The 26,791-nt window shown below is 43.4% G+C and overlaps 1 protein-coding gene across 1 annotated transcript in view; it reads right to left on the bottom strand.

Moving 5' to 3' along the window:
* Nucleotides 1-26,791, bottom strand: part of ISM1 (isthmin 1) — a 72,227-nt gene that overhangs the window by 14,986 nt on the left and 30,450 nt on the right. The window contains exons 2-3 of the mRNA XM_040447713.1: nucleotides 12,164-12,403; nucleotides 2,967-3,231 (exon numbers count right to left, since the gene is read on the bottom strand). Coding sequence (XP_040303647.1) covers nucleotides 2,967-3,231; nucleotides 12,164-12,403 — 505 coding nt within the window. The remainder of the gene's footprint in view (nucleotides 1-2,966; nucleotides 3,232-12,163; nucleotides 12,404-26,791) is intronic.

Raw genomic sequence — 26,791 nt, 5'->3', positions numbered from 1 at the left:
TCTAAGGATGAGGAAGTTACCAAGAGATAGTCCAAACCCATGAAAGATGGGGGTTTCCCATGGCCCAGGGATGCTGTGAGATCCAGATGTGGGATACTGCACAGGTATTCTAGGCCTAGAGAGCTGGGGTGAAGGTGACAGAGGCAACCACAGGAACTGTCCTAGTAGAAGCAAATTCTATCTTCAAGATTGAAATGGACGATGTTCTTAATGTTCATGAATTTGGTAGAGTGTATTCTGTAAGAGCTTTAGATGCAAAAGTTGTTTCTAGTGGTGGTCTTCAACTTCGATGAGCATGAGAATCACCTGCTGACCTTGGCTGAGAAAAGAAAGAAACAAAAAAGCAAAGAAAGACCAACTCCAGGTCTCACTCCTGGACACTCTACTTCAGCAGAAGGACAGCAACATCTCTCAAACTAGGCTGCACACCAGAGTCACTCATGGAGCTTTGAAAAACTAATGCTTAGGCCTCAACCCGAGAGATCCCAATATAACTGGTCAGAAGATAAGTCTCAGCATCGGGACTTTAAAAAATTGCTCGGGTGAGTATAATGAGCAACCAAGGCTGAGAACCATTGCTCTGGGATAGTGGTGCTCAGTGCACCAGAACCCCCGGAAGGCCCGTTCAAACACAGATTTTGGGGACCCCACCCCAGAGTGTCTTATTCAATAGGCCTGGAGTTGGGGCCTGAAGATCTGCATTCCCATCACAGTCTCAGGTGATGTTGATGCAGCCGATTTGGGGTTTACACTTTGAGGAATGTTGGTATAGAGAGAGACAGGGCTGGGACCAGGATTGGCATTTTATTTTCATTTTTTTTTAATGTAATATTTTTGAGAGAGACAGTGTGAGCAAGGGAGGGGCAGAGAGAGAGGGGAAGACACGAATCTGAAACAGGTCCCAGGCTCCTAGCTGTCAGCACAGAGCCCAACATGGGGCTTGAACTCTGAAAGGCGAGATCATGACCTGAGACAAAGTCAGGCACCAAACTGACTGAGCCACCCAGGTGCCCCAAGGATTGGCATTTTTAAACATGCAACCAAGGGATTCTGATGTGGAGGGTCTGAGCTCCATTCTTTGAAACAATGTTCTGTATGTGCTGAGCAAACAGCTTAAGCCAAAAACCAGTGGTGACATGTCAGACTGGCACCCAGGGATCCTCTGTGTTTCTCTTGCTCAACACCATGGGACTTTTCCCCCCATTTATATCTTCTAATCTAAGCATCCATTTCTATTGTCCTAAAGGATGTGCTATGTTTTATTCCCTAGAGAGGCAGAATAACACAGTGGTTAAGAGAACAGATGCTGGACTCGGACCGCCTGAGATGAATCCTAGGTCTTGACCCTTCAAGTCAAATTGTTTAACTTCTCTAGCCTTCAGTTTTTCCATCTGTAAAATGGGGTATCTGCTTCAAATTGCTGATTAAATAAGCTAATATATGTGAGATGCCATTAAGTGGAACTGGTGCATGGGGAGTGCTATATAAACGTTGATGATTATTCCCAGTCCTTTCTCTTAGAAACAGATAAATTGGACTTCTTCCAGAAAAGGGGGAAGGTTTGAGAAGCCTCCTGGCTGGCAAGAATATGGGAGTTCTCTTTCTGCTACCCTAGTATTTGATGTGTATCTCTACCATGGCACTGTTTTCCTCTCTCACTTAACTTTTCTCCCTTATCCACAGACGGTGAGATCCTCATTAGGGAAGACCCATGTCTTTCTAACTTTTGGATTCCCAGAGCTAGCATGGTGGCAGACACAATGCATGATCTTCAGAAAAGGTCTTCCTGCTTTGGAAGTTGCCTGCTATCATCTATTAGCAGCAGAAATGACTCTCCAATATACAACTGGTCTTCCTACTGAGAAATGGAGGTAAGGGTGAGAAGGCAATGGTGTGAGACAAATCATCCCCATTGCATAGCATTTGTTCCTAAGGCTGTGGATGGTGAAGCCACAAGAACACTGTCACGATGGGTGAATTTGTAAGATATCAGATATTCTCATAACATGAGGCACACTGCCTGATTCCCCACAAAGCCTTGCCAGGTCTGTTTCATTTCCTCTTTTTGCACACATGAGATGTGTTTCCCAGCTTTCCTTGAATTATGTGGGCCATATGACTACGTGTCACCAACAGAATGTGGTGTGGTGGTGTGCTAAACAGATGTGATGTGTATCATCTCCAGGCTGAGGGGTTAAGATCATGGGTGCCTTTTCTAGGCTCCCCCTGTCCCCTTGGCTGCCAGCCAAGGAGCATAATTCAGGTCCTGATGGTTTGCCGAGCTCCAACATGGAAGAAGCCTGGATCCCTGAATGTCTGAGTGGAGCTGAATTTCCCCCACTGTCTCCTACTCCGACTCAAGTGAACCATGATTTTTATTATTTAAATCACTGAATTTGTAAGTTGTTTGTTACCTCACTTCTCCTACTCTAAAAACATGGGAAACTAGAAATCCCAACTTGGGGTCTTCACATGTATTCGTGGGGGAGCCTTACTTTGACAACCTGTGAAGCACATGTTCATGTGGATTCCCAAGGGCTGCTCCACTGCCAATGTCAAACATAACATGGTTGCCTAGTCAACAAAGGCAACTGGACACATCTCTTTTTACTAAATTGATTTTTAGTATGAATTTTTCAGTAAAATATGCAAGGAAGTTAATTTGGTGCTATCTTCACTTTTAGAAATAAAACTTTTTTGGGAAAAAAAGCAGAATGTCAAAGATCCGTAACTAAAAAAAAAAAAAAAAATTCTCTCCTAGGATAATTGGTATGATTTAAAAATTATAGGCTTTCCAGAAAAATGTGGCTGCTGGTGCCTCCTTGGGGCTTCTGTGGAACAAAGTCTTTATGAAGACCAAAAACCACATACTGTAAACTGGGTTTTGCTTGGCTCCGTGTCCATTAGGCCTCATCATCTTCATTTATTCTCCCCATCAATTTTAGATCGCTGGGTGGTAAACTCACCATATTCTGGCTGGTCTTTGGTTTCAACAGTCCGGTGGCCTGGGGCTGGACGGTCCCACCCCCTGGGGGGGTTGAGGAAGTTGCTGTCGTCTGAGGTACTGTCGTACTTATAGTCTTGGTCCCCACTGTTGGCCCTCGTCAGGGACAAGGACCTCTGCCACCAGGCCCTCCAGTCAGGGGACGGGACTGACCAGCTGGGCTTATTCTCTGGATGCTGATCTTTATCTGCTTCAGAGTCAGGACCGTCCACCACCTCTATGGTGACCTGAAGAATTCAGAACAGGGCAGAGTCAATGAGGAGTTGATAGTCTCCAAACTAGGTACCCTCAGAAGAAAGTCTAAGAGAGTAGAGGGAAATGATGGCTGTGTCCCTCATGGAGGAAAGCTGAGACCACATGGCGATACAGAATGGAAAACACCCAGGAATGGCCCAAATGAACCACATGACCAGACAGAACTGATGTACATGGGCTTCAGGTTGTGAGGAGACAGTTCATCACTAGGGTTCCTGATTTTCTGATGACTACATTGCTGGGAAGTCTTTAATTCAAGAAGTAAACATGTACTATATGTGTTTCTAAGGTGACACAAGAATAATTATAATAAAACCAAACACTTCTTGAGTACTTAATCTGTAACCAGGCACTGTTTTACGTATTCTACATATATTAATTTACTTAATCCTCATAATAACCGAATAAAGTTGGTACTACTGATTGGCCCCTATGGTTGACTGTCTGAAAAGATGGCCTCAGCAATTCATCCCATCTTTGTATTAAGAAGTGGAGGTTATTTCCTCTCCCTTTTATTCTGGCCCAGTCTTGTGACTCACTTTGTTCAGTAGAATATGGTAGGAGTGACGCTGTGACAAGCCTCATGAGGTCTTGCAGCTTCCATTTTCATTCTCTTGGAATGTTCCTACCATTAGGTAAGGAAGCCTTACACATAGTGAAGAGAGAGGCCACTTAGCAGAGAGCTGAGGTACTTCAGCCAATGGCCAGCTCCAGGGCCCCAGTCATGTGAGTAAGGCCATCTTGGATGCTCCAGCCCAGTTGGGTTACCACAGTCAATACCATGTGGACCAGAGACAAGCTCTTTTGGCTGAGCCCTGTTCAAATTCCTAACCCACAGGACTATGGGCAATCCAGGATCATCGCTTCAAGCTGTTAAATTTTGGTTGCTAGACAGCAACAGGTTAGCTTTTTGCAGAGAAGTTAACAACTTGCTGAAGGTCACACAGCGAGAGTGGCAGATGCAAACTATCTAGCCCTAAAGCCCATGCTCTCAACAACTTTGTGACACTGACTCTCAAAAGGTAATAGAAGTACTGTCCCCTCATGCAAATAGGGGGGCAAGAAGGCCACAGAGGCTGGTGGGGACTGGCCGCCACAGGTTGTGTAGAGGTGTGAGCCCAAGGTCCTCAAGAGCCACAGTTGTGACTTTTGCCCATCCCACATCCAGACTCTGTGTGCACTCCTCAACTGACCCTGAGGGTCAGAGCAGATAATCCCAGAGCCAAGGTTAGAACTTGCTCTTGGATGTACAGAGCCTAGTTTTGAAGTCATGGGGCTGGAAGAATGCAGTTTCTTGGCTCTGAGAGACAATCAACGTAGAGAAACTTGTTTAAAAAAATATAATAAAAGACTCATTGGGTTCCTTTGGCCATCACATAGCCCTTGCAACACCCCCTGGATGAGTTGTGTGCAAATGAATCAGAAACATGTGCTCTGAGTAATCAGCGCAAGATGTACTGGGCAGATGCGTTTCCAGTTTTGCCCTAACTCGACATCTGAGAGAATTGCTGGGATGCTCTGCCAAATTGCACCAGGGTGTGCCCATCTCTGAGACAAACGGCCCCTTCCTTGTGTACTAGGAATGGGGAGGTTTGAATTCTACTCACTTTGACATTCCAAGGAGGTTGCCCAGCCTATGGTAGGCCTGGGCTATGGCCTTGTGTGGTCCAGACACAAGGTCAAGGGTATGACCATCAGTCCCAGAGTATCCTCGGGCTACAGGAAGCCAAGTGAATCTTTTTCTGGTGTGGGATACCTAGAAGGGCATCATTGGCTTTATTCCATGCCACCATCATCTCCAGCCTGGTAAGCATCTCTTGCATATTAATAAATAATTATGGAATGTTTAGTAGTCTTCCAGAAAGGAAAAAAGGGAAGAGAAGAACAGGAATACCTCATACATCTTATATCACTGCTGTTTGTTGCAAAGGCTGGTTGCTGGAGAGTGACTGGGACCCACATGCAGCCCTGGGAGGACAGGTGCCCCTGGAATGCACAGCTGGGTGGTGCAGAACTGAGCCAGGTAGTGACAGGGCAATGCTGAGCCTTCAGAGACATAACCTTTCTCTTCTGCAGTCTCGTTCCCCTCTGCTTACAGACTGAACGACTGAGCCGCAACAATCATCTGTAAGGCTATTAAGGGTCTCAGAGGGGAGAAGCTGCCAAGAGCCAGGCAAGCCTGCAATTATGGTAATGAAATCAGTCTCTGGGTAGAAGATAAGGGGGAACGTGCCCAACGGTTTTGGTATTCCATTTGTATTCAGACTGGAGTCGAAGGGATTGCCTAAGCAGACGTGCCCTGCAATTTCTCCAAGCTGGGAATAAAAACAATTTCATGTTTTAAGCTATTACCGTCAATACGATTTTTCCCCCCAAACTGTTGCTCAGGTCCAAACAAAATAGATTTGTTGCCTGGCCAGGCAATAAGTAGCAAAATACGAATTTACTCCAAAAACCATATCGATGACTGAATCTTAACAGCTTAGAGGTTTCTTTTTCCCCTTTAGTTTCTGGCCACAGACCCAACTGAATTAAAAACAAAACAAAACAAACAAAAAAACAAAAACACACATAAATCTTAAACCCACCCTTCCCTGCGGTTAATAATGTGGAAATCTCATACTGATATCAGAAGAAGAAATCTAATCTTGAACCTGAAATTTTATAGGCATCCAATTAAAGAAACTTAATGAGCATGATCAGTGGCTTCTTGGATGGCAGAGATTAGTTTTATATTTCCTGTTGCTCTCATTCTTATTTACATGTTCTTCAGCATCAAAGAATGTGTGGATAAAGATGCCTTAAACAATAATCAATGTGACAGGCTGAAGATGTGGGAGTATAGCAGATTTCCAAGCCAAAAAAGATGCTAGACCTTACATCTTTTCTGTTCCTTAATATGCATAATTGATGTGCTTTAGTATATTTATTTTTTCTGGACTTTTCCACACCATGAATCAAGACAGTACAAGAAAGAGAACTCTTTTAAAAGACCCAAGTCCAACTTCTGGCAGGAACTTGTCAGCTCCAAAAAAAAAAAAAAAAAGTCCGAAATAAGTGTCGATTTGGGGAATTCTGTCCAAAATTGGGAAGTGAGGATAAGATCCTATGAAGTGCTACCAGCTTCTTTCCTTCTCTTGATAGTTATTTGCTAGAAACAAACTCTTTACAGTAACTTGCTCTGAAAAGCACTTTTCATAGAGAAACTAACACATTTCTCAGTCTATTGGTTAATAAACTAATGACTCTGTGAATACATAAGCTTTGACCTCTCAACTCGGGAGAATCTTCTAGAATCTTTTAACTCAGTCCTCTAGGCCTGGAGACCTCTGGTGATTAGGCAGGTGTGGGTTGGTATTTCCCAGACAGGAAAATGAACCCTGTATGGTGAAGTGATTTCCTGAAGAGCACAGAGCATCCAGACAAGGAAATAATCTCCAGTGAAGAGTTAGGTCCCAGATTACGCTCTCCCTCCTTCCATGACAAATGCAGCAGAAAGAACACAAAATGGACTAAGGAAGTATATAATCTCTGCCTCTCAGGCTCACCGATGATCCAAAACACAACTATAGTAACCCAGCGGTTACCAGTAACTGTGGTTAGTACTTTGAGGTTTGCAGTGTGCTTGCCCAAACATTATTGCTTGTTCTTCACTAGTTAGATCTGAATTTCAGGCACAGAAACTGGATTGGAGAATTCAAGTTCCTGAGGGGAACAGCAACATGCAGAGCTGGTCTCAAAACTAGTTCTTATGATTCCCAGTTATTTTTTTTTTAAGTTTATCTATTTATTTTCAGAGAGAGAGAGAGAGAGAGAGAGAATGCAAGTGGGGGAGGGGAAGAAAGAGAGGGAGAGAGAGAAACCCAAGCAGAATCTGTACTGTCAGTGCAGAGCCCTATGTGGGGCTCGATCTCACAAACTGTGAAATCATGACCTGGGCTGAAATCAAGAGCCAGACTTAACCAACAGAGCCACCCAGATGCCCCTGATTCCCAGTTATTTTATACATATTTCCTCTGTCATCTTAATCCACTATCATCACCAACCTGAATCTACCCATTTGGGGACACTTACCATATACCTGTCTCTGTGTTAAGTGCTTCATGTGGATGATCTCATTTAATTCCCACAACAAACTTTCTTTTGTTCAGTATTGTACTACAGAGGTACTCATGGGTAATATTATCACCCTCATTTTATAGATAAGGACACTGAGGCATAGAGAGGTCAAGTCACCTGCATGAAACCACAGAGACCAAGCCTGGTAGATTCAAGTGTGATGCCTGATCCAATGCAGCTCAGTGCTCTGGACAACATGCTCCCATGAGAATCTTAACAATATAGGCTTGTCCACATAGCTGTGTGGGCCCATGTCTTGGGCACAGAATTTCTTGTTTCTTCCTCAGTCAGACCTGCCATTTCAAAAGTATTTTAGAGAAAAAGGAGGAGGGGAAATCAAAAGTAGTAGCCCTGCCCAACTCATCTGGTTGTATCGTGTGGCACTCAAGAGGCCTATGACCATGTACATAAGTCTGTGCAAGTAAAAAAAAAAGAACTTTGGGTGACTATTTTAAGTCTCCCTCAATTGGAAAAAAGAAATAAGTATATTGGTTGAAACTAATACTAATTTCGGCTTGATCCAGAAAAGAGAAGTATTTGTTTGTGAATAGCTACTATGGTAATGAAGTGATGCAGTAAGACTAGTAATGAGTTTATTTTAGAGACTTTTGTCTTTGCTATCTGACCATCAGCTGCAGACCAAAAAACCCAGCCAACAATACTAAAGTTCAAGTCTAACTTGTCCTGGGGGAATTTCCTTTCTTTCTGAATGATTTATTTATTTATTTTTAACAAAACCCAACTTCTAGAATTGTTTCAAATTCAATATGGAGATTGTGTTCAGGAGTTTGAGGCTCTTTCTTTCTAATTCGTACATTGTTGTCTTTTCTTTTTCCCACTCACTTCCACAGCCCTAAACCAGTCCCACCTGGCTTGGAGGGGTGGGGTGGAGGTGGGGTGAAAAAAGCTCCAAAAATCCAGGCTTTTTAAAGGATTTCCCTTCCTAAAAGTTAAGAGGTCCAAGAGGGATGTGACAGGCTTGCACAGGCTCAGCAATATCACTTTGCAAAGGTGTGGGCTATTTGGCAAGAGGGACAGCAGACCCTAGTCCTGGAGCGTGGGAAACTCTTCCAGACACTGGATGGATTGGTGCGGGGGGGGGGGGGGGTGTTCAGAGAGAGGGGTATCAAATTCCTGTTCAGCTCCCCGGCTTCAGAGCAGGACAGCTAGGTGTGGGGGTGAAGGGCAGGTTGCCAGGGGAGGGGGGAAGACAAGGCCAGGGGCCCTAGCAGCGGAAGCTGACCCACTGATGCGCCCTTCACCTTCTTCACTCTCCTCCCCAGAGAGACAAAATGCTTTGACGGCCTGGGTGATCAGTGGGGCTGTCTGGTTGGCTGAACCGCCTCGTGTCAAACCAGTGCATTTCAACAAAAGGGCAGTGCTCTAAGGAAGGGGCAAGGGCTGCCAGCACAGAAACCATCACCCCCTTTTAGAAAGCACCTCATTTTTAAAGGACCACCAGGGCACTGGTTTACTCAAGTGCAGTGGTGCATGGGGCTGCAGGGGATGGCACTGTGTGTGTCTGTGTGTGTGAGAGTGTGTGTGAGCATGCGTGCTAGTGTACTCACACGCAGACCTAGGATGGGGCGCTCAGGGATGGCAGCTGCTTCATTCTCTCTTCGAAATCTTTCTGAGTGACCCTTGTGGTCTTCCAGAAAGAAGAGGCCAGAAACACGGCTCAATTTTCTTTTCTGTCAGGCCAACAGGTCATCAGATCAACAAAACATAGGCTGCTCACCCTTTTCTACTGCCTGAGGAAGGCTAACAGACACGAGGATTGCACAAAGCAGAAGTGGAGTGGCCCATTCAGGCAGTGGACAGAAAAGTGGTAGTAGCTTAATCTTCATGGGCTTTGGACTCTACAAGTATCTGGGCTAGAGTACCATTAAATTTTTAATTCATTCTGCCCATAACCCTGATATTTGCAGCTTTGGGGAGACCTATGTTCTTGGGAGTTACGGTGATCTTTGCTGTCCAAAGGGCAACTCAGAAAGGTATGAGGTCCTGAAAAAGCAGCCCTGGCCTCTTTCCACTCTGTGCTCTAAAGCATCCCTTTCAGAAGCAGCACCTGGAGGAGAACTTTTTGTTCTTGAGCTGGGGTGGTGGTAAGACAGAGTGAAAACAAAGCACTGATTGTTTCTTTCCACCTGTTGTAAGTCTATGTAAACAGGTGGCTTGGGGTCTGAGAGGACACAAGAACAAATAATTTCCATCTCTGCTGTGATTCCTTTCTGACAGTGCACAGGGAAGCTGCATTTTATGAAAGTGCCAGAAGCTTTGCCAGAATCTGGTGTTTGGCCTTTTCATAACTCACCTCCATTTATTCTTTGCTCCTTGGTTCATTCTAGTTCTCTCCACATCCACCAACTCCAGCAGCCCCTCACCTCAGGAAGCTAAGTGGAACTGTTCCAGAGCATTCTCTCCTTCCCATCCAGCCAAACAACACAGCTGAGGGTGATTTAAAATGAATTGTAACCTTGGGTGTTCTATTGACCTCATGCACAGATCCGTCATGCACTTCGCGGTTGCCCTGTCCTTCTTTTTGAAAAAGTAATCTGGGTTTCCCAGGTCTAAGGATCTCAACCACTATTCTTCCCTGACATTTAGGTTCATGTTTTAAAAAGGCCCAAGTGAGGTCTGGGGATTTCCAGACTGATGGATTTATCTGGGAGAGAAGGAGGGGGGAACTTGAAAGTGTTGCCCCAAATTTGGTTCTTAGGTAGAGCCCCATGCACTTAGTAACCTTCCAGTGAGAGGACGCTCTCCCTGTAGCCTTCAGTTCACCTGCATCTGGGTCTTTTCTTGTAGCTTTACCTAAGAAACTCTTAAATCTATTACATTAATAGCTCAATCCTCAGCATTAAGCCCTATACTACATTTCCCACCTCTGGGGGAATAAAAAGGTGAGCCACAACAAACCTAAAATTGTTTGGAGCATGGCCTAAGCTCCCCTGGAGTGAAGGTAGTCTGGTCCTGAAACCATAAATTCTATAAAAAAGGAAGAAATCACTTCCTGTAGAGGAAGTCCTGATGGGGAGCACTGTCGAGCAACAGTAAGGAGATGTCTGCACCTTTTTTGCCAATCTGTACCTCCCTCAAGAAGATCCTCTGTTCTTTAGCAGAGAGCCATGCAGCCACTTCCTAGAGAGAGAGGAGTGGAGCAAAAGGCCTGTTTTTCTAATTAATCAATTAGAACAATAGAAGACTCATTGGAAATGTTAAGAGGTGCATGATGTGATTTCTGTGTATGAGTTGTCAAAGAATTACCTCCAGAGCATTGTTCACTTCTAGACCCTCAACATTATCCTGCCCCATTTCTTCCCATCTATGCAGACCTGTTCACAATGGAACATAGCATTTTTTTTCTCTCTCGCCTCTGTCTGCATGATCCCTTTGGCACTGTCTTAAGTGGTAGCTGCGACCTTCATATGCATGTCATTTCCTGGAGGGAGAAGGTCTTACATTTCTTAATTTCCCATAACCTAACACAGCACTTTATACACAGTAGGGGCTGGTCAACATTCTAACGGAGGTGTATTCTCCATGACATTTCTTAGCCACTATGACACTGGTATGATGAGCAAAACAACTCTGACCAAGGAAATCTGATCTAAAGTGGTGTCATGCACAGAATGTTAGTTAATTAAGGATCAATAGCTATGAGGTCAAGTTCAGGAACTTTCTGCCATGTAAGCTAATTGGAATTTGAAGCAGATAGGAAGAATACAAAAATGCTGCCCTTCCCCCAAATGAAAAGAATTGAGAACAAAGCTTAAAAGTATGGAAGCAGGCAAATGAGGACAGGAGCTACAACAGGCACTAGGTTGCCAGGGGTGGGTGAGCCTTCCTTGGTTATCATGGCTACCATCTTTGGGAAGACACAGAAGGAATTACTAGCAAAATTCAAAATTAGGAGTTTGTCTATGAAACATGGATTTGTAGGGTGAGTACTTCTGAGAGCCCAAGAGTCTACATTTGAGCTGCAACCACTGTTTACTAGACATATGACCTTGGGCAAACCAAATAGGAACTTACTGAGTACCTGTTGCATTATTGATAATGGAAAATGATGTGTGCTTCAGCTCCTTCATGAGAGTGTTGGAAGAGTCAAATCATATCAACATTTGCTTTGTAAAGCATTTTATTTCAGTGTAGATGAGTTATTTTTAACCCCAGGTACCCTTTTCCCTAACCTGCCATTCTCTTCAGCTTCTTCCCATCCCATCTTAGCGGTACTGATTCATCTCTCTCCCAGGAACTTCTGTTCTCCCCTCCCTTTCTTTTATCCATTTTTTAAAATCAGTCATTTACATTTTAGAGCAACTGAAGTGTTGTCACCTCCTGAGGGGGTTGCTGGTGTCCAAGGCAAGCTAAGAGGCATTTGTGAGAGGGCCTTCCTGAGTACCTTTGAAACCCTACTATGATGTGTCTAGTGCAACCACGTGTTAGATGGGCCCTTTTCTAGAGCTACCATATTTCATCAATTTCAGGGCATCTTATTTTGTTTTGTTTTTACAATTCAACAGCTCTGAAATCAGGATGTATTGTAGTCATTGGTGTTTTCTTTTTTTTAGTGGTTCATGAAATAATGGTTCCTCTCACAATCAAGGGTGTTACACAGATGAAATACAACACTGTTCTCATAGAGATAAAATGATCATAAATAGGATTCATTAGGGGTTAAGGAGGAAAATGAGGTAAGGCAGTGGTTGCTTTGGAATCAGGTCAGGACACAAAGAGACAGATTGTTTCATTTTCTTCCACCTTTCAACCCTCTAGCATTACCTGGATATTTGGATTCTGCCCATTTATATCAGCTTTGGAAAGATCTGGAAAGTTTGGTAGATCAAGGAGAAAGGATCTGGGGCCATCTCTTTGTAGGGAAGGGTGCCCAGCGTCTTGCCGGAATCGCTGTCTGGGGAAGGGTTGGTGTGCAGCCTGGTGGTCCAGATGCTCCCCTGGTGCTTCTTTGGAGAGAGAAAAGCTGGTTTCTGATGTAGAGTCAGTTTCCACGTGGAGGTTATTCTAAAACAAACAGACAAGCAAATGAATAAATGAATATGAGGCACATGATTTAAAAATACCAGCCTTAACAGTCCATTAAGTTCCGGAGCAAAGACAATTCCAGTGGCTGGAATTAAACCAGGATGGCATTTCCAACTCATTTTCATTCCCCCTGGTTTATTTACTCCATCTTCAAAACGCCAAATCATCAAGAAACATTTCCCAGGCTGCTACCTGGGAATTTTCTGAGGGCTAATGAGTTATGGACTATATATTCCATTAAAGCACATCAACACAAAAGTGCTATTTTGAAGGAGAAGAGGTATTCATTCAGAACTGCAATCAAATTATGGTTTCTTTCTCACAGCTTCAATTAATTAACCACTCTGGAATTAGTTATAGCCCCAGTGTCCAGAGCTCATTTCGTCCGTGCAGGCCATGCAACAAAAGATCCGACCAAACTGGATAAAATACTTGAGTCAAATCATTGAATATATCCATCCATTGATCCATCCATCGATCCATCTCTCCACCCATCCACCTATGCGTTTCCCCATCCTATCCATCCATGCAACCATGTATCCATCCATCCAGTCAACAAGTGTCAACCACATGCTAGGCACAGGAGATAGAGCCATGAACAAGACATAGGCCCTATTCTTTTAATGTGTACAACTACTATGACAGATCAGATCAGAGGGTGGTGACTGGTAAGAAGGAAGAAGAACATGATAGTGGCCAGGGACAACATTCGATGAGTTTCTGGAGAAAACCTCCTTGGGAAGGTGAGACTTGAACACCTGCAACAATCTGGGGAAGAAACATTCTCAAAGAGGAAACAGTAAGACAGTCCTGAGCTGGGGATGAACTTGGCCCATGTGAGAGACAGAAAGAAGGCCAATGAGGCTGGTATGGAGTGAGGGAGGGAAGATGGCATGCGATGAGGAGGAAGAGACAGGGATAGAAAAAGAAAAGTGACAAGAAGGCATTTTGAAATTTAATGCCTTTATTCTGCAAAGAAAAGTGCAAGTCTGTTGTTTCTCTCAGCTAGTAAAAAAATGTCTCTATTTAGTTGTCTTTTGGGGGAAATTTTTCTAGTGATTGAAGGGTGTAAAAGTTGTTGGGCTTCTTTCCTAAACCAGCCCTTCTTCTCCTCTCATTCTCCCTGGACTTCTCACTGGAGGCTTCCTCCGTTCCGTCAGGGATGGCATTTTCATGTTTACTGGTGAAGGGAGATGTAGAGATAGAATTTCACCAGCGTTTGGGTCAGTGGTTAATGCTTTTGTTATTCTTGGGCATGTTCTGGGGTTTTGGAGTGTATATTCCAGCACACTGTCTCCACACGCACTCCCTGCCCCCACCGCAGTGCCTTTGACCCAGCCAAAGGGTTACATCTGGTATCAAAACACTCCTGACTCTGAGTACCAAAGGTCAAGAATGGCCAGGGGATGGAACACATGCAGCAGATAAATATCTTCTTAGAGAGCTAACCTGAGGGAATGGATTTTTCCTGTATCTCTTTAAACAGGAATGGGTCTGAGGAATAAACTTGCTGGTGCAGGGACCACCTTTGTCAATGTTCCAAGAGGCCAAGTGCAATTCTGAGACAGCCTGTCTTCTGTCTCCTTAAAACCTGCAGTTATAGAGTTATAGAGCGGGGAAGCTGGCTGCTCCTCATCATGTTTTTGCTTGCCCTCCCTTTTTGCTCAAGAAATGTGGCCAAGGGCTGTGTCTTTGTTCACCTTTCCAGCCACCTCTCTGCCATGGTTTTTGTCTCCTGGCACATCCTTGCAAAGGGAGTTGCCCTGGCATACCTAAGCATTGCTCAGTGCAATGAGGGCCAAATGTATTATGCTGAGACTGAGCCCAGCACATGGAGAGAGGGGGTGGGGGAGGGGAGGGAAGGGAGGGAAGAGGGGAGAGGGAGAGAGAGAGACAGACAGACAGAAAGAAAGAGAGAGAGAGAGAGAGAGAGAGAGAGAGAGAGAGAGAGAGAGAAGCATGCTAAGTCTTCCCTCAATATGAGTTCTCTATCATTGTTCCCTTGCTCTTCTTCCGGGATCCCCAACCCTAAAACTTCTGCAACACTGTTAGGGAACACAGTTGGATTCTTATGGCGAATTTCTTGCAGCGGATTTGTGAGTATAAGTCTCAGAGGGGACCAAGATTTGCTTGCCAATTGCTTCCGGAATCACTTGAGAATCCAGCCCTAACTTCGTTGCAGTTACTGGGACATACTGCTTAACTGGGTTAAAAATGGAGCTCTCTTTCCTTAACTCTGTGATGAAGTACACTTTCTACTCCTAAAACTCACATTTTAGAGGAAGAGATAGGAAAGGCTGTTTGGCATTTTGCTTAGACGGCTGAAAAACCAAGGACTGAATCTGAATGGTTTCTTGCTCTGAGTCTGGAATTTTCTTGGTAGGAGATACACCACCACAGAGTGATCCTGGTTTAGCCACGAACCAAGAAACCCATTAAACATTCTATGGCTCAATGATCCTCCATGTAAAACAGTCCCATGCTGTCCCAGCAGGATGGTTAAGACAACTCAGTTGGGTTGTTGTCTACACATGAGAAAAAAAGAGAAGTTTAGAGTTAGGGCAATCGGCTGGCCAGCTCAGGCCACAAGCTCCTCTGCCGGGAATAGATTGGGGCTAGAGTATGTTTTGGCTTGAGTTCTGCACACAATTGTGGCATTTCTCCATCTTTTCCTGATCCCCCTGCCCACCCCCCAAACAAGTTCAGTGTTTGTAAAGCATTTGGAAGATTGTAAGTAATAAAGAAACACCAATCACAATCTCTGAATATCTGAATTATCCTTGTGTCTTTATCAAAACATATTTAACTGGAAACCTTGGCTCCCTGCAATGGGCAAGCTCCCAAATTTCCAGAAACTGGAAGCCCTGGGGAAGGCTGTCTTACAACACCTCCTATAAAATGAAACTCCACTCTATTCAATCAATAACAAGATTTGGGAGTAGCCATTATTTTGGAAATCTAGATTTTTGCATCTGGGGTGGGAGGCAGCAGACAGGATCTGCCAGCAGTGTAGGAGAAAGCCTTTTCTTCCTCTTGTCTTAGGAGCACACCGCACATCTTCCTTGCAGAGGCTCCACCAGAGGTCTGGGTTGATGGCCATCACTCCATCTATAACAATGAGCTCACCCACTGAGTGTCCCCTTAAGTTATTCTAGCAAAGTGAAGATTCTCAGGAAGGGTGGATCTCAAAATAAAGATGTTAAATAGTTTGTTTTACTCAGAAAAGCAAACACCTTTTTGTGAAGGTATTAGCTTGGGAAAGTCCAGGAACTGAGAAAGGAAAATGTCACCATACTTTCCAAGGTGCTGCGGGATTCATTTTGCCTAAACTCACATGACATGAAGAGGTCTGCTTAGTTTGAGAAAATATTTCTTTACCCACAATGTGTCTTTGAGCTGATCTTCAATCAGTGTTGCCGCTCCAATAGCATTGTTCTCTCTGAAACTGTAATTTAAGAGCTGGGATTACCAATAAAAAGAGGAACAGAAGAACTAATGCTATTATATGGTTCATACACATTCACTGTTCAACAGCTGAGGCAGGTGATCTATAGCGGCCAAATTATATAGCTTCTGCTTGACATTCCTCATCTTTGTGCATAGCTCCTGTCCCTCTGTTATTTTATAACGATTCTTACCTAAAATAGAAAACAAAGTAATCATAAAATGTTAACACTGATAAAATAATAAAATGGGAGCCATGTATTTTGCCTCAGAGAGCAGTATTGTGGCAAATATCGCAATTTGCCTAATTCTATCTACATATATCTATATCATCTATATCTATATCTATATATGTATCTATATATGTGTCTATATCTGTATTTATATCTAAAAATATATGGGTTTTTTCAGTATTTGTTTCAGGCGGCAGTGTTCCTGGATAAAACTACATTTCCCAGCATCCGCTAGAAGTAACTGTGTGATACAGTTCTACCCAATGAGGTGTAAGTGGAAGGTGCTGGATGAGACTGCTGAGTGGGAGGCAGTCAGTTTACCATTTGCTTTTCTCTCTTCTCCTTTCTCTTGCCCTGAATGTGGACACAAGTGCTTTGAGTAAAATGAGGCTGCTGGCAGGCATGAAGTCGAAGGCTAGTCTCTAAAGGTGGCTGAATGGGCTTTCAACAATAGCCAAGTTATGAAAAGAGCCTAAATGTCCTTCAATGATGAATGGATAAAGAAGATGTGGTTTATATATACAATGGAACACTACTTGGCAATGAGAAAGAATGAGATCATGCCATTTGCAGCAATGTGGATGGAACTGGAAGGTAGTATGCTAAGTGAAATAAGTCAGTCGGAGAAGACAGATATCATATGTTTTCACTCACATGTGGAACTTGAGAAACTTAACAGAAGACCATGGTGGAAGGGAAGGGGAAAAAATAGTTATAAACAGAGAAGGAGGAAGGCAAACCACAAGAGATTCTTGGATACAGAGAACAAACTGAGGGTTGATAGGAGGTAGGGGAGAGGGGAAAATGGGTGATGGGCATTGATGAGGGCACTAGTTGGGATGAGCACTGGGTGTTAGATGTGAGCGATGAACCACAGGAATCTACCCCCCAAAACCAAGACTACACTGTATACACTGTATGTTAGCCAATTTGACGATAAATTATATTAAAAAAAATAATAAAGGTGGCTGAATGGAAAGATAGGGGAGCCTGGGTCCCTAAAGGCATGGTAGAGCCATCATACCAGTCCTGGATTGGTGGCCTCTGAACTTCTTTTACCACTACCACGAGCATTAATGTTGACATTGACAATGCTGCAGCACCGGTAACAACGTTCCCTGTTGTGACTCTAATTTTAGAGCTGTGACTACCAATGAGAAGGGAACAACCCAGTTCAGTTAAGTGACTCGAAGTTGGGCACTCTGTTCTGTGCAACTGAACACCATCCCCAGCTGATAGAGGTACTGACAGGGCATTTAGTGAGTCATCATGGTGAACTTCACAGTGGCAGCCAGGCTACTGATACCAGCTAACTTTCCTAATAGCCTATTCCAAATCTGCCATCCTTACCCGTCTCCACACATTTATAGAATCTGCTCATTGTCTCAGCATCTATATATTAAATTTCTCAAACGTATTACTCACTGTGTAATGTAATATTTCCTTCAATTTGTCCTAAAGTCCTATCATTAAATTTTAAGGAGTTTGTCCTCAATAAAAGAAACCAGGGCTCCTTGGGCAAATGGCTGATTCCAGAGTTTGGGCCAGGAAGTATAGGTGAGTTTGGGATACTTTGATGTGGCAGAAAATGAGGAAGCTTTTAGTGGTTAATAGTGTCCTCTCTGGGGCGCCTGGGTGGCTCAGTCGGTTGAGCATCTGACTTCGGCTCAGGTCATGTTGTGACTTTTCCACCAGGCCACCGCTTCCCTGGTGGCATTTTCTGGGTCATTTGGAGGCTTCTAAAGCTATGTGGTTCTGGGATCTCCTCCCTCCTCCCTGCTCTTAGCAGATGATCCTCAGTGCCCCTGGGAAAGATGAACAGAGAAGAAAAAAGTAGATTGGGGTAGATTGGGGACAGTTTCTAAGATGCTAAGCCCAGACACTTTCTCATTTGTGTCCTTTCTTCCCAGGACATCACTGGCCAAACCACTGTTTCCAGCCACTGCCTGGCCAGAGCTGCTCATTCTGGCCATCCTTGTGACCAAGGTGGGTTGCCACAGCCACATCAAGGTCAAAGTGGTCACAATGTTTAGAGTTTCCAGCTGGACATTTGGCACAGGTAGAGGGAGAGGTTCTTTGGAGAGGATAGGGTGGTAAGCTCAAGGGGAGGCAATCAAGGTGTGGAAATGAGCGGTGGTTCCACCTTTGGAAAAAGCATGCTAAGCATCATTGTCCCAATCTGCAAATAGCCACCTGCCCTATTCTGCAAACATCCACCAAAGGCTGGTATGTGAATAAAAGGGCTTATCCGACCATTTCCAGAACCTCCAGAAGAGGCACAAACTGGTGGCTGGCTAAGAGAGTTTTAGTGCCTTATTTATTTATTATTTATTTATTTTTTAAAAGGCTGTGGTAACTATTCCCAGATTAACACAACCAGGCAGACTTCTTGGAGGCAGACGGGATGGCAAATTTCTGGAGGGCAATGAACAAGTATATCTGCAATCGCGAAGCCCACACCCTCCAATTCCACGAGCTCAGGGGGCACCCAATAAGTACTAGTTGATGATAATGATGGCTACGGGCCTAGTTAGATTTCATTTTAATTAGGCTCAGGCTACAGGCCTCATTACCCCTAATGGGGCTTTTATGTGGGATTCTAAAGAAAAAAAAACAATCTAGGAATCTTCTATTGAAGATATTAAAGAAGATATTATTAGCAATGCTTTTGGTCTCATAGACTTTGAACAACAAACAACAGAGATTATAATTAATGTCACTGCAGCCTCTCTCCTTAAAACATACTAACAATACAGCTAATTAGCAATATGTCCTCATTTGGGGCTGGACATCTGCATATTATTATCGACAATGCTTGTTTCCTTTTTCCAGATTAAAGGAAGCCATGCTGCACCCAGGCATATGGCCATTCTCCTTTCACATTAAAACACTCCGTTTTTCTTCTACCCACGATAAACACACTCAGAGCTTTATCTGTGCTAGGCATCGATTTTTGTCTGGAACACTTCCACGCATCCAAAAATAAGTTCAAGAATGCCACTGGTGGTATTTCAAAGGGAAGAGCAAAATTTCCCTGTTTGGGGAGATGAAAGAATGAAAGGGCACCCTGATTATCTTTACACATGATCGGAGAGCAGGCGCTTCTAGGAAGAGAAAACCAGAATAAACAAATGAGTTTCAGGCAGTAAAATCAGCTATCTCAGGGGGCTGCACTTGCTCGTAGGGCTCAGGAAGATAAGCACAGAGACCATTATAGCCATGGCAGCAGGGGGTGATGGAGGCTTGTCCTGTGAACTACTGGAAAGAAGTAACCAGGAGCCATGGGGAGAACCCTGCATTGGTGAATATATGGAGGACAGGGCTGGCCACCCTCTGTTCTCTCTCTGTTCAGTGTGTGATGGCAATCACGCACCTTCAGCCAGCAGGAACAGAGAGAATATCAACAGCTTTATTTTACAGCAAGCATGAAAATGCCAATTCCTGGCAGAGGGGAAATGGCTAGAGATATGCTTCCATCTTTGCTGTGGAAGCTTGAAGACAACCCTGGGAACTAGTGACATGGGCACATCATGTTTCAAGAACACAGGAGTGTTGCATCTTGGTTGGGAATGGAGGCTTCTGTTGAAAGCCTGACTAATAGCTGAGGAATCTTTTGTTACAGTGGCAGAATGTATCACAAGAATGTTTATTTTAGGGCTTGGGAATGACCCTGCTTATGATCCCAGGCGAGGCTTTAGAAGACATGAAGAATGGTCAACTGGCTGCACTTGAGCAGGGAGCTGGCTCCATGGGGAAGGGGCCACTACTGTGGGCCACCCACCCCTGTGATTCTTTCTTAATTGAAGGCTCTGGGGGCTGGCTGACAAAATGGAAGTCAACACCCCACTGGCTTGTCTCAGATACTTCTGTAAACAGCTTTGATCTTGAAAATGTGCATGTTATTGGTGATTTTTCAAGTTGTGCTTTCTCCACTGCTGGCAAAGAAAACAGAGTGGGAACTATCCAGGGCCCATTTCCTTTATGTCCTGTTAAGCTAAAGAATGAACAGAAATGAAATACAAATTTTTCTTTCAAGTCTAAGAAAACATGTAAGAAGCAAGGGGAGGAAGCCAATTTGGCCAAAAAAACAAAACAAAACAAAACAACAAAACAAAACAAAAAAAAAAACCTTCACCCATCATCTAAAACATCTCTGCAAATGTAGGGGATGGAGAAATTGTATTTTCCAAAACCCTTCTCAGGGGGAATGGTGGACCTGCCTAGAAGGCACACTTTGGTAAGTCCCTTTTGGTGTGAGACAAACCCTCCTCAAGAGTAAGCTCAGGGGAGGGTTTTGTCTGCTGAGAGGGCTGTCTGAATCTCAAGGCTGTAAAGAACAGGCCAGTGGTGGCCACCAGGGGGCCCTTGGGCCACTTGGAACTTAGCCTCCCCTCCATGTCAAATTTTGAGCAAAATACTTAATGAGTCTGGATTACTGAGGGTTTTTCAAGTTGTGCTTTCTCCATTTGTAGTAAAGAAAGAGTGGCAACTATCCAAGGCCCATCTTCCAGGACCCAATTTGAAGAAGCACCAAATTGTTAATGTGCCTAAATGGCCCAACTATCTATGCCAGCCCTTGATAAGAGAGGGCTGGTGTCAAACAGGACAAGGAGTCCCAGGAGGCTAACATCTCTGCAGGGATTCAGTGTCTCCCCACATGAAATGGGGGGAGGCTCCCAAGGCCCAGGTCAAGGCTGGTGTTCTGCTGTTGACAGAACTAAAGAGCATTGGAGGGCAGAGTTCAGCGGCTGGCCTGGGCGTGGGGGTGACCCTGGAGACCCTTGCCCAGTTTATTATTTTAATCACGAAGATGGACTTCTCTCAACACTAAAAGTCAAGATCCTTCCTTGAAACCTACCACAAATCTCTGCTCCAAGTACCTCTAAAATAGATTTTATTAATTAAAAAAATTTTTTTAATGTTTATTTTTGAGAGACAGAGAGAGATAGAGCATGAGTGGTGGGGAAGGAACAGAGAGAGAGGGAGACACAGAATCTGAAGCAGGCTCCAGGCTCTGAGCTGTCAGCAAAGAGCCCGATGCAGGGCTCAAACCCACAGACCGCGAGATCATGACCTGAGCTGAAGTCAGATGCTTAACTGACTGAGCCACCCAGGCAACCCCTCTAAAATAGGTTTTAAAGGAATTTAAATTTATTTAATTTAATAAATTTATAAATAATATAAATAAAATATAATAAGAAGTATAAATAAAATATAAAAATATAAAAAAAATTATATATAAATAAATTTAATATTTAATTTATTTAAAGGAATAGGTTTTAAAGGAATTGGACCTTGGCCTGGAAATCCTGGAAAAGGGCTCATGGTATTGTGGAAGGTGCCTGGGCCAGGAGGTATAAGGCCTGGTTTTATGTCCTACCATTGTCCCTACCTAGTTTTGTAAAGTTAGGCAGGTTTCTGTACCTGTTTGTCTGTGGTTTGCAAAAATGTCTACAAATACTCTAAACATCCATGCCTTGGGTAGCTGCTTCCAACACTGTCATTCTGTTTGGCCACGTGATTTACTTTGGCCAATGAATGGCCAAAGCAGAGAAAAGTACTTATGTATTGGGGCTTGTCTATTTTTGTTGTGCTTTGTAATCCCAAGACCACTGTGTGGAAGAGGCCTGGGCTAATCTGTTGGATGATGAGAGGCATGTGGAACATAGATAATTCACCCCAGATAAGCAGCCAGCCAATGACTAGCCACTCAAATGGAGACCATCCTAAGACCATCCAGCCCTAGCTGAGTCAACCCAGAGTAGATAAGCCACTAAGACGACCCATGGAATTGTGAAAAATAGTCAGTGTTTGTCAGTTTAAGCTAATGAATTCAGAGTGATTTGTTATATAGCAAAAGCTAACAGATTCAGGGCCTCAGTGATTTCTTCTGTAAAATGGGCATGGTGAAGTGGGGTGGGAACTGCAAAGAACTTCTCCATCTATCCAGTTCTGACATCCTAGCAATGGAGTCCTTGAGAGACACTTGTCCTGGAGAAAATATTTTCCAACAATGCAAAAAGAATATTGTATCAAATGCTTCAAATTAAAGGTGGGAAGATTAAACAAAAATCCAATGGTTCTAAATATATAAAAATGTAACTACGATTTCAATTATTAGAACACCTTCGCCTTCTCCACCTGCTAACTCAAAGCTGGGTAAAATCTGTCGGAAAACCACCCTCTGCCTACTGATTCCGTCAATTACATGTGCTGCTTTGTTAACAGCTCTATTGCCAGTTTTTCAAAGATTCAACTTGAGATTTAACAATTCTCCCCTTGCACTTTCATGATGCACCTGTACGGCTCCGTGGGCTGCCAGAAACTAGCAATGCCCATTTACTAGGGAACCCCTACTGACACTATAAAACAATTATAGAGCTATCATAGACCAAATGCAGCCTGAGGTGAAGAGAAAGCTGTGCACCACCAGGAGTGGCTCCCTTGCCCACCTGCCCATACAGATTGTTCTTATTTGGACTGCTGTTCTGTTCTCCAGGGAAACTGTTTGATCCCTATTTGGAAAGCTGGCAGAACATGCGATTGTGATCCCTTGGCTTAGTCTGGCTAACCCTTCTCTATAAATGGTTCAGGTGTTTGTTCTTTTCGTGGATTCACTCAACAAACACCCTTCTGGGCACGCACTTTGTGCCAGGCGCTCTGCTGTGGGTGAGACAGGTCAATAGCACATCGCTTGTTAAAGACAAATTATCCCAAACTTGGAAATAAAGGAAGAGGATGTCTGGAAGTCAATCAACTCATTCCAGGGCACAGTGTGACAGGCCGGTTCAAGATTATTTAACTCTAGGGGAAGGTAACTTTGTTTCACTTATTATTGACTATTGATGAGGGCCCAGACTAAAAGTTACACAGTAACTTGTACATTTTGATCTTGTAGAAATCCAATTTGTTTTTGGGCCTGGTAGAATATTAAATCATTAGAAATTGTCATCATAAGAAAAAAAATCGTAACTCTGTGAGGTGATGGCTATTAACCAAACACAGTGGTGATCATTTCATAATATATACATCCATCAAATGATTATGTTATATACTTTAAACTTATACAATGCTATATGTCAACTGTATATCAATAAAACTAGCAAAAAAAGAGAGAGAGAGACAATAACTGAAAGTTTACTGTTTTATTGCCCTATAGGACATTAACTAGTTTTATTTCTAACTTACAAGTTTACATCCTCATGATTTTCTTAAGTAATGTTTTAATTTTTTTTTAATGTTTATTTATTTTTGAGAGAGAGAGAGAGAGAGAGAGAGAGAGAGAGAGAGGGCAAGCAGGGGAGGGGCAGAGAAAGAGGGAAACACAGAATCTGAAGCAGGCTCCAGGCTCTGAGCTGTCAGCACAGAGCCTGACGTGGGGCTTGAATCTACAAACCATGAGATCATGACCTGAGCCGAAGTTGTACACTAAACCAACAGAGCCACCCAGGTGCCCCTTAAGTAATGTTTTAAATATGTGTTCCTCAAATCCTCTGTTCTGGCATTAACATCTTAGTTCTCTCATTAATTAGTTAATGTTAACAGTAAGTCATGTGCCAGATCGGGTGGGCACCCTCATTACTTTCAACCATTTTATTACCTCCCTGTACCCATACCGTTTCCTACTCTGACCCTAGAGAAACAAAGCAACCCCCAGTGTTGTTCTCCGCAAGATAATTCTCCCGCTAGAAATCATTCATTTCGTTAAGGTTCAAGAAAAGAGAACAAAAGGTTTTCAGAGGCTGTCTTTCTGCGAGTGGTCATGAAGTGAGGGTTTGCAACCGAGAACATGCTTACAGGTTTACTACTCTCCCCAGCATAAACACCATGGTATTAGGATGTATTGGTCTGATTCTGGGCAGGAAATGGATGGCACTGAGGTCCTGGATGAGCAAGGAAAGCTTAATAAAGGAACAATTAACACATGTCTGAGCAAAGAGGCTGGAAACCACTGAAGACACTGCAGTGCCCAGGGCCACTAAAGCCAGGGAAATCTTATTCCCCCAGGCCTGAAGAGACAAGGAAAGAGGGAGGTCCCCATTGCCAAAAGTGAGAGAGAGAGTTGTGTGTGGGGGGACATACGGGGCTTACTCAATACTGCAACTTCCCTCTCCTCTTCCTCTCACCTGCTGCCTGAGAGCAAGGGAGCCTGTCGAAGTAATACACACAGATCAAGCACCCAAGAGATAAGCTAGGATGGAGAAGGGCAAAGGTTGGGTCTAGACAGAGAAACAGAAGATATAGGGCACATAGCTCATGTCTGGGAAAACCACATGAGCACTCGTGCCAGGCACTGGATATTAAATCTAATCTTTACAACGTCCATTTGACGTAGCCATGAGTACCCCTATTCCACGGATGGGAAAGTGGAGTCAGAGAAGCCCCTAGCTAGTAAGTAGGCTCCACAGCCCTGTTCCTCCCGCTGTGCCCCACGGTCCTAACTTCTCCTCTGGACTAAGAGGTACTTACTCTTTAGAGTTAGAGGGTCTGCAGCCCCTTGAAGCCCCGTCCTCCCCCAACTGCAGCTCCTGCCCAGGGGTAATGAGGGGTAGCTGTTCCAAGAAGACTGGCTTGCAAACACTGCCCTGAAGCACACTGTTGATTTATTCTTCCACTCTTTTCCCCCATTTTGTTTGGTGGGGAAGTCCTGGACCCATTTTCTTAGGAAGACTCATTCTAGTCCAATGCTTCTTGACTTGTGCAGTCTGACCATATACATTAGTATACATATAATATATATATTTATAAATATATTTATATTTATTTATATTTATAATAATATTTTATTATTTATTATATTATAATTATAATATATTATAAGTTATAAAATTATTATTATTAAATTATTATTTATTATAAATTATAAAATTATAATATTTACTATTTATTATATTGTATATAATATAATATATATTTACCTACATATTATATATAATTTGTGTTTATAAATATTTTTTACATATTATTTATATAGTGTATATTTATATGTGATATATATTTATAAACATATAAGTGTTTATATGTTTATAAATATATATTGCATATAAATACAGTCACACTGTACAAGTTGAGAAAGATTGGGCTAGTATGAGTTTTCCTAGGAAAATGAATCTAGGACTCCCCCCTGCTAAAAAAAGTATATACTTAAATGTATATATTTATAAATATAAATTCTACCTATCTATTGAGAGAGGAGATGAAATAAGAATGAATGGCACATAGTACTTCATTCAAGCATTGTGACCGCTATTCAGGGGACCAGATGAGGCAAAGAACAGACAAAACAGGTCACAAAGAGCCAGTCCTCAAACATGTGTTGCTTTCGATATTAGCATTTGGTGCCATCACATTCATCCTCATGCCTGCTAAATTCGGGGTGAACTTTGGAAGTGGCAGCGGCCCAAATGGCCAGGCACCCACAGTAAAATGTTTAAGTAAGATGCCTGCATAGAATAGTCACAGAATGAAACCCTATAGAGCAATGAGCAAACTACAACCACACCCAAGAACATCGAAGAATCTCACAAACATGTTAGTGAACAAAGCAAGTAGATACCAAAGAACATAAAGCATATGATTCTTTTTTATTTTTTTTATTTTTATTTTTTTAATTTTTTTTTTCAACGTTTATTTATTTTTGGGACAGAGAGAGACAGAGCATGAATGGGGGAGGGGCAGAGAGAGAGGGAGACACAGAATCGGAAACAGGCTCCAGGCTCCGAGCCATCAGCCCAGAGCCCGACGCGGGGCTCGAACTCCCGGACCGCGAGATCGTGACCTGGCTGAAGTCGGACGCTCAACCGACTGTGCCACCCAGGCGCCCCATAAAGCATATGATTCTATTTATACAAAGTTTAAAAGCCAGCAAAACTAACAGTGCTGTTAGAAGTTAGGACAGTGGTGCCTGGGGCATGCTAGTGACCTGCAGGGAGTTCTTGACTGGGCTCTGGGGCACTGACCATGCTCTTTTCCTGGTCTGGGAGCTGGTCACACAGTGCATTCACTTTGTGAAAATTGATTGAGCTGTGTGCTTATGATCTGTGCTCCCTTTGGTATGCATGTTACTTAGATGAAGAACTTACCCAACTACCAAAAACACAAGAGAAAACAGAAAAGGAATCCTAGAGAAATGGCAATTGGCAAGATCACAGAGTGCCTATTACCATGGTTTGGAGATGGCTCCTCTTCAAGCCTGAGAGCTCCCTACAAACCCATCACAAGGATAAGCCCCAAAGTGTCCACCATCAAAGCTGCAGCCTTCCAGGAGATGTAAGAATGACACAGGTATGAAGTTGGAGAAGCAAAATCAATCTGTTCCCAGCATATCTACAGCCCTTACTGTCAGAACCAAATGTGCCCCATTCCACAGGGAAACACCCCTGAGAAGGAGTCCTTTAACAGCTCCCTTTCACACTTGCTCCTTAACCTTCCAGGGAGGCCTTCTGGGAACAGAAGCCTGATGGATGAGTCCAACCTGAGAAAATGCTCTTTTCAGACAACCCACACAGGCCCTGACTGGATAGGGCTCATGTAGCAACCAGAGCTCCACTCTCCTCCAGCAAATTTATACCTCATTCTGTGAAAATGACATTTATTTGCTTCAGCTCAAACTCCCCCATTCACTCCCCAAGTCTGCAGATGGAAAGACTGGCTTGGAGTTAGAAAAAAATCCATTTTTAACCAAATGCTG

The sequence above is a fragment of the Herpailurus yagouaroundi genome, unplaced genomic scaffold, assembly GCF_014898765.1.
Source record: "Herpailurus yagouaroundi ecotype Mexico unplaced genomic scaffold, PumYag 196, whole genome shotgun sequence".
NCBI lineage: Eukaryota > Metazoa > Chordata > Mammalia > Carnivora > Felidae > Herpailurus > Herpailurus yagouaroundi.
The sequence above is the reverse complement of the archived record's forward strand: the minus strand, read 5'-3'. Positions and strand labels throughout refer to the sequence as shown.